Source organism: Chelonoidis abingdonii, chromosome 1 (assembly GCF_003597395.2).
Source record: "Chelonoidis abingdonii isolate Lonesome George chromosome 1, CheloAbing_2.0, whole genome shotgun sequence".
NCBI lineage: Eukaryota > Metazoa > Chordata > Testudines > Testudinidae > Chelonoidis > Chelonoidis abingdonii.
In genome coordinates, this window is record NC_133769.1 from 255,754,172 (window position 1) to 255,766,450 (window position 12,279).

The 12,279-nt window shown below is 43.1% G+C and overlaps 1 protein-coding gene across 6 annotated transcripts in view; it reads right to left on the reverse strand.

Annotated features, from left to right (window-relative positions):
* Positions 1-12,279, reverse strand: part of UXS1 (UDP-glucuronate decarboxylase 1) — a 94,858-nt gene that overhangs the window by 77,508 nt on the left and 5,071 nt on the right. For 5 of the 6 annotated variants that reach the window (XM_032790963.2, XM_075061275.1, XM_032790964.2 and 2 more), the window contains exon 2: positions 2,647-2,674. The exons of the other annotated variant lie outside the window; for it this stretch is intronic. In XM_032790963.2, coding sequence (XP_032646854.1) covers positions 2,647-2,674 — 28 coding nt within the window. The remainder of the gene's footprint in view (positions 1-2,646; positions 2,675-12,279) is intronic. 6 annotated transcript variants of the gene reach the window in all.

Here is a 12,279-nt window from a genome sequence, read left to right on the forward strand (position 1 = left end):
AGGCAGGTTTGAATTTTTTTAAAAGCAAAATCAGCACACTGAAGATTGTTTTAAGTAACCACTCTACGGACAAAAACATACTTAAACAAAGGTTGCTTAGTAAAGGTGGAGCCATGCCAATATATTTGGGGATACTTTAGTGTAGCCTCTTAAGACAAGGAGGTTGCAGAATAAAGCTGGTCTCTTATACAGATTTCATTGTAATCTAATTTAGTATTTAAACGTATGAAACATCTCAAATGATTAGTGATGTTCTTCCTCTGAGCATGCCACTTAGTATACACATTCTTCTGGCTAAGGGCTTGTCTACTCTGAAATGGCTCCAGATGCACCACTGTAGTGCTTCAGTGAAGCCAACAGAAGGGTATCCCCTGTCAGTGTAGCTACTCCACCTCCCCGAGAGGTGGCAGCTATGTTGATGGAAGGACTTCTCCCATCAACATAAAGCTGTGTATACCAGGAATTAGGTCAGTATAACTGTGTCGCTCAGGTGTGTGGATTTTCCATATCCTGAGCAACATAGTTATACCAACATAATTTGCTAGTGTAGTCCAAGCCTACGTGATTTCACTTAAGTTTGCATTAGTTCTTGTTTCAACTTAATTTTCGTTTCAGACGGCTTATGAAACTATTCAACATGATTTACAGTGGCAAGTTTTTGCATACTAGAGGTTTCATGGGCGGCCAATGCAAAATGGAGTTTTCAAGTAGAACAGAGCTCCTTTACTTGGGACCTGCAGTCATTACACCTAGAGAAACAGAAGGCTGTTTGTTAAGTAGACACACACATACCACAGTGTTAGAAATCAGAACAACAATCCTCCTCACACCATTCTGGGGAAAAAAAAGAAAAAAAAAAAGCTTACTAAGTCAGTCAGTCCAGCATGCCCCACTCAGGCAAAACTCTCATTGACTTCAGTACTTTTGCCTCAGGAAGGAGTGCAGTATTGAGTAGAACCATTCAGGTTCTAGAGATTCTTCTCACAAAAGACAGCCACTTACTGTACCACCAGCAGCAAAAACTGACTATAGGTTAACATTGCAGCATTAGAATAGGACTCGGAGTAACACTGACTAATTCACAATAATTACTGTATTAGACATTTTCCTGAAAATAGACAATGCACACAACTTTGAACAGGCATCTGAGAACAGAGAATCTTTTCCTTTGTGGTAAGCGATTAAGGAAAAACTTAATAGAAAACACAACATATTAAGAGGTTCTTAAAGTAATCTTAAAAAGTCAAATCTGTTGTAGTGTGTTCACATGCTGTAGGTTTGAACACAGGCAAATTGCAGCTTTATGTTAAGTGAGTTTTCCCCTCCTTAACATACCATTTTAGTTATAGAGGGCTGGTCTGAGCACTCCACTTCTATGGACGGAAGCTACGCGGATGGTCTCTCTCCTAAAGGTTCATCTCCCTTCCCTTACAACTCTATGGGGATATTCTCATATAAGATCATGCTTTCTCAATCAAAATTAGTTTCCTTGGGTTGCCTCATCACACAGTGAACTCTCCCTGATTCAAGGTAGCAGGTGTTGAGGGAGTGGCAGCAGGAATCTTCCATACATCCGAGCATATGCCTTCACCGCAGAATTAGCCCGAATGGACTGTCACCATCATAAAGCCCTACTTGTGTCAGACCTGGGTGGCCAGGTCCACAATGGTGCTGTACTAGCATGTGTGCTAGGATAGGTTTTTGGTGGGCTGTTCTATTATACCTATTATTCACAGGATGCATTCTTGCCCCTACCCCTAGCATGGAGCTGCTATCCGTGGCAGTGACAGGAGAATAATACTTCATGTAAATAACTTCCAAGAGAAGCTATTCATTATTAATGCAAATGGCTCTGAAGGCATAAGCAAGCACTATTTGAGAGCAAGAACTTTTAATGGGAAGGTCATTAAGGAATTCAGCTGGCAAACCACAGTGTGATTTGTACCACACTCTGATAGCGCCTCCGTTCAAATGCTGTGGAAAACGCAGCAGAAATGAAACAGGCACATGCAGGGTTAAAATGCTGAGCCAATGTAGTTGACTAACAGTTCAGTAAAAGCAAGGAGGCAGACAAGGAAGTTCAGGTCAGGTGAAATTGGAGGAAAGCACTAGAGCACTAACAGCAACTGGGCTTGCTTTGCCTGCAGTCTTATTACAAAACAGGTGGGTTGCCAGCCTGCATTGAAAAAAACCTAAGCTAAAGCCTATACCCTCAGACATGTCTGCTAGCCTAGTCTGAAAGCACCCTCAAGCCTTAGATAGACGTTTTTTCCTTGTGTGAACAGAAGGTGCATTACAGTCAATAGTTCATCTAACTCTGCAGTTAAGGCATCTCCAAAGGGTTAAGGAGGTATAAATCCTTTGCTGGTTATCCTGGAATGTCCTTCCACTCCAGTGGAATGAGGAAGAGAAACTCAGCATTTCTTGTCCCCTGCCAGTGAGGACATCCACAGCTCTATGGTACTTCTCTGATGTTGAAGGCATTTTTAATACAGGAATGGATTCTACATCTACCATTGTTAAGAGCTGACATTTCAACAACTTTGTGAGCTGCTTTTTCTGATTTCTTCCTATTGTTGCGTGATGGGATGGTAGTGGAAATAACCTTGTTTCAGATAAAGATACTGATACAAAATAATGTATTACCTCATGTTGATAAAGTTGCCCCATACAGCTAAAAGAGAGAGAGAGAGAGAGAGAGAACATTATAGTGCCATTTAACAAACCATTACTTATTTCTCAATGTTTATGTCATCCTAATAAGAAATTTAAAACTAACAAAATTAGACTTCATTAAATCTATATTAAAAACTTATTTATTCTAAGAACAGGTCACATGCCAAGTGATCAGAACCCTGTGTATGAGTCAAACAAAACTGATGAAGTTAGATGAGGCTCTCCTGCGCTATTAAAGGGAAAAATTTTGAATAACGCGTGTCAAACAAACAACAAGCATTCAGTACATCAGATTGTGAGATACTCCAAACAGACAGATCTGCGGTTATATGAAAGGATGATCAGCTAATATACTTCCCTTCTATATACCAATCCCACAACCATTATAGAATAGAGTAAACCATGTCAGCAGTCACTGAATGATGATTTGTCAAAGTGGATATGATATAATGCTTTATTCATTAAAGAAACTGGACAATGTGTAGTGAGCAAGAAAGGGGTCCTATGGACCCCAGCCTGAAGGGTTGGGTGGTGTGCAGTGAATGAGGCAGTTGACCATTGTTGAACGTCAAAGACAAAGACTGAACAATAAGCTGCCTTATTTACAGCAGTATCCAACCAGGGCACTGGATGAGGAAAGGATCCTGCATTAAAAACAGCACATGATCACTTAAAGACTGTATCATGCGGAGAAGACTGATTCATCACAAGTGGCATTTCTTAATTCTGAATGCTTTCCTTGGCAACCTTAACCCTCTTTTTATTTATATACATACATATATGCACAGGTATATAAACATGGGAGAGAGAGAGTTTTTAAAGTAATCTCTTTTTGGATATAAGCCACAATACAATGCAGAACAGTAAACAAACAGATGTCAGCTTTTCCATTTCTATAGTGAGATACAGAGATATGGAATATCAGTCTGATGAAACTATTCACTATTCAAATTGTTTTTCTGAACCTGTTCAGTGCTTATGTGATTATATTAAGAGTGTCAGGTCCCTTATATTTTCTTAATACTTTTGACTAGGAAAAGGAGTGAGATGAACTGAGAAAAGAGAAATCCCTCAATTATTAAGAGGACTGAACTAGGCACTAGGCAATTGTAGGTGTTGTGGGAAAGCTGAACATGAAGGGCGAGTTGCCTAATAAGCAAGACACAGAATCTCATAAAGTCTAAGTCTCTCCAGAAGTCCTTGCACAACAAGCCTCAGGGTAATTACATAAATTCCTTCATTCTTAAGGGGGAGAAAAGTCTTGTTCAGTTACGGTATTAGAATATGCTATGGAGTACAAAAAGTTTCTGCAGTAATCTCAATTGCCTGGAGGCTGCTTCAGACCTAGAGTGGTGGTTAATAAACTAGTCTGCCAAATAAAAGACACTTAAGTATAACAAAATGTAGCTTCAAGCTTGTATGTAATTCCTTAGGACTCTTATTTGTTTGTTTACAGTACCCAAGTGTGTGCCGGGTGCTTTACAGAGATATATAGAAGACAAAGCTTACAACAACATTTACAAGGCTTTAAGTGCAGCTTTTCCCACATGCGCCCACCAGGGGCTTTTCTTGCAGCCACAGCCTCCTGGGCAGTGGTATGAGGAAAAGCAAAGTAGTGGTCCCTCCCCCAGGCCACCAGCAGGGGCTGGACCATGCCCCCCTCTGGAGAGCGGAATGCTGGAGGAGCAGGCAGTGAGTTCCCCACCTTCCTGGGCACGTAGAGTCAGGCTCCAGCCCTGGGGTGGCAGGCAGCAGGCTCTGACCACAGGGCTACAAGCCCCAGCGGTGGGGCTCATCCCCACATCGCCGCTGGCCCCTACTGCCTCTGCCGGCCCATTATGCCTCCCCTCCAGCCCCCACATTCCCCCTATTGACCTCCCTATCCAAGGCTTAATTCGTCCCCGGGCTCACTTTTCACAGCAGCAGACTTACTAGCTAGAAAGTCTTTAAAAAAGCAACCAAAAAAAAGAGGCAAAAGAAACAACAACAAAAAAGACAAGAACCTGCTGAGCCCCTTATTTGTGTTTCTATTCTGTTTAGGTCCAGTAAACAATAGACAACTGTATATGATTTTTACTGAGTCAGCAAAAAGATGCAATAAATTACAATGATTTGCAAATACGTATGTGCATATTTGTTTGTTTTTCCTAAAGTTAATGAAGTATTTTAGGAAAAATTGTCAGCGCAGCCACCAGCAAGAGTGGGTGGCTGCACTCTGAGGCCACCAAAAATTTTATTGTGAGAACCCCTGATTTAAGGTCTTCCACAAGACAAAGCCTCTCACATCTGTCCTTGAAGGGCAGTTAACCTCTTCCCTGAATTGGCTTGTTCTGGTTTCAACTGAGCAGAATAAGAGTTGTAAATGACTTCCTGATCACTGCCAGGAAAGGTCCACAGCTAAGCCCAGAATAGATGCCCCATCTGAATTTACCAGACTTGAGCTTCCACTAGTAAGCTTCCCCCCACCCCCACCTCAAGATGAACAATTAAATATTTACATAAACACTTTTCACAATGCCAAGTAGTGTACTGATGCCAGTGGAATGGTACATTACAGTAAACTAAGGTTATTTGTCTCCTTACTCTCTGAAAGTCTGAACTCTGGGCTATTATTTTTTCTAACTGATTATCTGTTAATCCCATATGCTTGAAACTAATTCACAGTTGGCATTTAATTCATGCTATTATTCTAACCAATTGATTGGGGGGGGGGGGAAATCTAAGGTCTCCAGACTACACAACTGAGCAAGCAATGAATTCACTCAGCACTTCCTTCCTAATCTCACACGCTTTTCATAAGGAAAAAACTAGGCGCTCCTTGGTATAGAGTCTGCCATAACACCAATAAAGGCTGAATCCGACATCGACACAAATGCCTGACCCTACTTTATCTTTATAAGTTCTGAGGACGGTTCACTTTCCCTAAAGGCAAGTTATTGTTGCTAGAAATGACAAAAGAAACAGTACATTCACATTCTCAGTAAGGACTTTGTTTGTGTCTATGCACTTTTTCAGGTGCTGTACACAACATCCAGTAAGATACAGTTTTCATTTTGAGAATCAAACACCGTCTCAGGTCAAAAAACTACTCTCTTTATTTGAGGTTATGGTAAATGTTACATATTACATCAAAATCACTTCCCCCCTCCAGGTTGTCCAGTGTCATGACTGTTCACAGGGAGATATCTACAGCTGGTCAAAACGCAATACATTTGGGTAAACGTTGTGGTGGTGTTTGGTTTGGTTTTTTTGGCTGCTGCTGCTTGCCAAAATTTCAGTCTTGAAAAATTTCAGACAGTTTCTACCTGTCACACATCCGAATTGGATTCCCTCACCCAGCAATGAGGCAAGACAAACAGGAATTCCCTAGTAGTCCTCTTTCCAGATGCTTTGTTGTTTGGGGTTTTGGGGGGGGGGGAGGAGCAGGGGGAGGGGAGAAGTAGTGAGAGGAGGATGCTGAAGTGCACTAATCAAAGGCAGCCAGGTTGTCTCTTCACATTCAATGCTACCCCTGCTGAACCCCAGGAGGACACAATACAGGGGGTGGTGGAAGTCAGCTGTGCAGAGAACACTGCAGAGGTGTGGGGGAGGGCATGGCAGGATAGAAGGTATGGGCTACAGCAGGGTTCTCAAACTGGGGGTCGGGACCCCTCAGGGGGTCACAAGGTTATTACATGGGGAGTCGCAAGCTGTCAACCTCCACCTCAAACCCCGCTTTGCTTCCAGCATTTATAATGGTGTTAAATATATAAAAAAGTGTTTTTAATTTTGGGGGGGGGGGTCGCACCCAGAGACTTGCTATGTTAAAAAGGTCACCAGTAATAAAAGTTTGAGAGCCACTGGGCTACAGGGAGATGACAGGGGCTGAAAGGCAGGTAATAGAAGAGTCAGAGGTAGACTGAAGTGAGAGGCTGCCTTAGGCTCTCCTAGCTTCTCTCAAACTTCTCTCCAGTTTCCTTCCAACAACCCAATGCTCTAATCAGGTTTCTGGTCATGCCTGCTCCTCAGTCCTTCTTCCTTATGGTCAACCTGGCCCCTCTCAGCTGATCCTACGTCTTCCAACATCCCCACCAGTATGTGAGAACAGATTCATCTCCCACACAACTGTCCCGCTATTCAGTGATTTGTTCTCACCATCAAGAAGTGTCTCACACTGAGCTGTACAGAACTTGGCAGCCAAAAACATGAATTACTCCCCATTCAGCTGCAGAACAGTATGAAAGGAAACATGCAGGAGAGAAAGGCACTGGCAGCTGAGTAAGGAACTGGAGCTAGTAAAATTTCTTATATTATATATGACCCAAGATCAGCAGCCAGTAGGAGGCTGAGTACAGCAACATGGGTAAGAGGATCTGCATTTATCCTCCCATCCCCACTGGGGGAATAAGAAAAGCAACTTCTCCTTCCCTGCAATCATGGGGAGAAAGAGGGGAGAAGGGCTTTTTAACTAATTAGACACCTACTAGCCAGAGGCTGATACTAAGACAGGCAGACAGACAAAGCAAGCCCTTGTACGTAAACTAGGAAGAGCACTCCGGGTTTCTGACTGATGGAAGACAGACACCCCACCACACACACAGGACCTCTACTCAATTAGAGATCTGAGCAAAGCACATAAGCAGCTATTCTGTGACAATTAATTAGAGAAGAGATCACAAATAGGAAGCTATTGATATAAACAAATATGTAAATTAATAAGAAAGTCTAAAATTAAGAACTGTGTCTGGATTCATCAGTACAGAAAACTTACTGAAAGAGTTAGTGGGATTTTGTTCCGTAACCATTCTGATGGGATGTAAAGGGCAGTGACATACAGAAACATAACTCTGAAAGAACTGGACCATTATGGTTCCAAGATTACCTCATCCCATTGGCTTCAAGTCCAATTTGCTCATTTCACAGGTAAGGAGTAAAGACCAGATCAGTAGCATTCAGTGAATCTGCAGAGATGTAGCTAAGGTCATAAACTGGCCTGCAGTATCTCTGTGACCTATGATGGTATATCTACCACTGCAGTAGGTCGTTGTGATTCCCAGCACAGGCAGACAAACTTGCACTAGCTCAGCTCAAGCTAAGACACTAAAAATAGCAGTGATGACACTGCAGCACAGGCAGTGGCTTGAGCTAGTCACCTGAGCTATAGGCACCGGCTTCCTGAGGGCCCAGGAGGTACTTAACCCGCTGCTTTGCCCCAGACCCCATCCCCACCTTGCAGTGCTGCAAGGTCCACGCGGTCACTACTAGCATTCTAGCTTGAGCTGAGCTAGCCTAAGTCTGCTTACCCATGCTGCGAATCACACCTCCCACATGCAGTGCAGATGTACCCTGAGAAGGAAAGAAAATAATTGGATTTTTCAGGCCCTTAACTGAGTTCAAAACAGCCAGAAAGAAGAATGTCTCTGGCGTCCCACTGAAAGCTTGTATTTACCTAAGTGGGTTTTCCACAATGAAAATAAAAAAAATGTTAAAGTTCAAAAGAAAACTTAAAGGTTCTAGAGTGTTTTGAGTGTGTTTTAAATGGACTGCACAAAGGAGTGAGGAGCTGAAATCCTGTTCTGACTCCCTCTGATCCAGGACGAATCTCTCTGGCTCTATTTCACCTTCAGGAAAAAAACGGAGGGGTGCTATATTAACTGTAAAGTGCTTTGAAGACTGTCAATCAAGAGCTAATCAATACTACAGACATCATATGTTTAAAGCTATGGCTTCCAGAAAAGCAAACATTCCATGAACCTACCTAATCTATTTTGGGGGAATGAGGGGTGAGAATGAAGGTCCTTGCGACTGGGAGGAGGGCAGTTTCTAAAATAAGACATCACAGTTCTACACAGCCAAGCGGCTTAAAATTTTACATCCAAATATTAGCACTCTTGTTTCTCATGAGTCCCAGCTCACAACCCCCCTTTTTCCTCCTGCCCCACAAGTGTAAAAAAACCCAAACAAGACTAATGTCATGGCCACACAGCAAGTCCAGTCACTTAGCTGTAATATCTGATGAGTTACCAAAGGCTCTCTTCTCCGGATAAACACTGATTCAGATAAGCCCCCATCAACAAGAGAGGTCCAAGAGGTATAGTCCAACAAAAGATGGTTTTCTTTCTAATGAGTAGCTGATATCTCTGGGAATTTTATAAGTTGTTCAATTTGCCTGGAGGAGCCATTTCTGTAATTATGCTAACGGATGCATATTAACAGAGATCTTGCCACTTGGTTCTTATGTTGAAGGAACATTACAGGCTGTTTGGAGACTTTATTCAGTGGAGGGGCATGTGGGTTAAATATGAGATCTATAGCAGGGGTGGGCAAACTTTTTGGCCAGTGGGCCACATCGGGGTTATGCAACTGTATGGAGGGCTGGGCAGAGAAGGCTGTGCCTCCCCAAACAGCCTGGCTCCTACCCCCATCCGCCCTCTGATTGCCCCCCTCAGAACCTCCAACCCATCCAACCCCCTCTGCTCATTTTCCCCTGACTGCCCCCTCCCAGGACCCCTTCCCCCTATCCAACCCCCCTGCTCCCTGTCCACATCCCCACCACCTGGCAGCCCCCCAGGACTCCCACCCCCACCCAACCTCCCTCTGCTCATCCCCTGGCCATCCCCTCCCAGGACCCCCACCCCTAACTGTCCCCCAGCATCCCACCCCTTATTCAACAGCCCCGGCTCCCTGTCCCCTGACTGCCCTCCCAACCCTTATCCACATCCCTGCTCCCTGACAGGCACCCCGGGACTCCCTTACAAGCAGCAGGAGCTCGCCGTCGCGACACCCGGACAGAGCCAGTTGCACTCCCCACGCTGCCCAGCAGGAGTGGCGGGCCAGAGTGCAGCCTGCGCAGCGGTGTGGCTACGGAGGACGGGGGACAGCAGAGGAGGGGCCGGGGACTAGGCTCAGGAGCCAGGCAGGATGGTCCTGCAGGCCACATCTGATCTATAGGCTCAAAGGTAAAAAATTTAGCGCTCAAACTGGAATATGAAAAATATGCCATACTTTAAAAAATGATCCACCATTAAACTGATATCTGCTTACATTTGCCAAAGTCACTGCTCTGAGTAGATGCTGTTTACAGCAAGAAGACATCAGCTTTTTAAATACTTGGAATCAAGAACAAAGATTTATGTGCATATGTTTTGATTCTTTTGTACTTGGTTGGAGTGACTGCAGTTCATTAATACACAGTGCATTTACTGTTTGTCTATTTATAGATTTTTCTAAGGCATTCCTCACCATAGTCAGCACCTCGTACACATTAACTAATTAATCCTCACTGCCCTGGTGAAGTAAGGAAATAATGTTACCTTTGTTCCCCATCTGTAAAATGAAGGTAAGAATGACTTGCCGAATGTCACACAGGAAGTCTGTGCCAGTGTCAGTACCCACAAGTTTATCCTTCTTCTCTATATCACCCTCCCCCCGAAATATTTCTTAAAAGCAAGTCTTAGTCCATCGTGAGGACTCGAGTCTTTATGAAAAAACAGAAGAACCATCACCAAAAAACAAAAAAACAAAAATCAGAGACATGAATTAAAAGCACCATATTTATAATTTCAAATCTTCAACCAGTACATTAATTTAAGAATTATTAAAATTCAGAACCAGATATTTTATTTAGGAATCTCCTCAATTAAAATACTTTGCAAGGACAATTGAAATCTGATTGTCCTTGGTTATGTAATTCCAGGTATGAAAAGGGATCACCGTGATAACATTAGACAAAAAAAGATTTCCTTTCTAAATGATTACATTCTGTACATCTGCACCAATTCTGAATTATGAAAAATCATTCACGATCTCTAGTCTAAGTGAAATTTAACTGTACATTGGTAATTTTGCCCATCACGTTGCCCCTTCCCTCCATCTTCCCCCTAAATGACAACATCAATTTTTAGTCATTTTCTTATGTTCCTATGGAGGTGTTTCCCAAACTTGGGACGCTACTTGTTTAGGGAAAGCCCCTGGCGGGCTGGGCCGGTTTGTTTACCTGCCACATCCACAGGTCCGGCCAATCGCGGCTCCCACTGGCCACGGTTCACTGCTCCAGGCCAATGGGGGCTGCGGGAAGCGGTATGGGCCGAGGGACAAGCAGCGGGAGGAGCACTGCAGCGTGTACGTCAACCTAAATATGGAGGTGTAAGCTGCCTTATGTTAACAAAACTGTGTAGTGTAGACGTGGCCATAGTCTGATGTCTTAGCTACTTGACATGGAGTGCTGCATCTTCCTCTTCACCCCCACAGAATATGGAGTAGTCTTTGTGATCCCAGAGCTCCTCTATGCACTCCCCCACACCTCCCACCCACTGGCAGACCCTATGGTTCAGCACCTTCTCCCTGCTCCCCCTACCTCCTGCCCACAGCATCAGCTGTCTCGCAGCATTCAGGAGGCTGCGGGGGAGGAGCTATAACTCAGTCATTTAGAACTAGATTTTATTAATAACCTCCAGATAGTCAAACACTTTTTTTACAGGTCTGATTCTCCACTGCCTTGCACCTTGTGTAGTCATTTACTTATTTTCCAAGTGAGTGTGAAACGCCACTATTCTCATTTTAGCAGTGTTTCACACTGACTTTGCACAAGTGAAAATTAGTGCCTAAGTGGAATTAGTGGAAAGTAGTGGAGAATCAGGCCCTTTGTCTAAGTGTTTGAGTACCTGGAATCTAACGATTAATACAAGCTAGTTGTCCATGTAACTGGAACACTTACTTCATATTTAACAATATTTCCCCAACACTTTCATATCATGCTTTTCATCCAAAGATCTCAAGGTGCTTTACAAAGAAAATGTCATCAACAAAGTGCTTGTATTTGACTTATTGTACCAAGTATTGCCACTAATAATCATTTGCATTGAACAATACTTCAGACAAAGGATGGCAATACAAATTTTCAGGTCCACATTTCAGGCATCCTAATTTTGATTTTCAGTCCTTCCCACTTTTCAGGTTGAAAAACACTGAAGGAACATAGCCACCATAAATATCACTCCTTTTTTAACCTTTTTTTTTTTTTTTTAAACCTACAGTTGTTGCTGGGAAACCCCTAAAATTACTATTAAGGGAACAGAAGGGGAAAAAACCTTTATCTACTTTTTTTTCCAGTTAGTTTACTTTGTTCATTTGAAATGTGTATGGTCAAGGTGAGCGTTTACCTAGATATAGTCAGTCACTCCTCATTTGTGTGATTCTTTCTCCTGTGCCGCTGTGTGAAGCACATCACTTATAAAATATTAGAAAACTGTGATTGTTAAACCACGAAAATTGAAAGGCTGACAGAGGCAAGTGAAGTATCAGACAGGGGGACTGCCAGCCGTGAAGAAAGCAGGCGGCCAAATGACGTGATAGGGGAACATTGCACAACTTTAAGCAACCATGTTCTGTAATAGAGTAGGGCCGTAACATCGAAAAAACATTAAGCAAGAGGACATTAAGTGGGGAGTTGCTGCACATTCAGATACTCACGCACGTCAGAGCTTGCATGCATGCCTATTTGTTTATTGTGTACATCTTCTAGATCTAGACTAATACACAGTTTTATTTCAACAGGCAGCTTTGCATATACACAGACTGCTGTATTACGGTAATACACATCCCATTCATTTAGGAAAACACAAT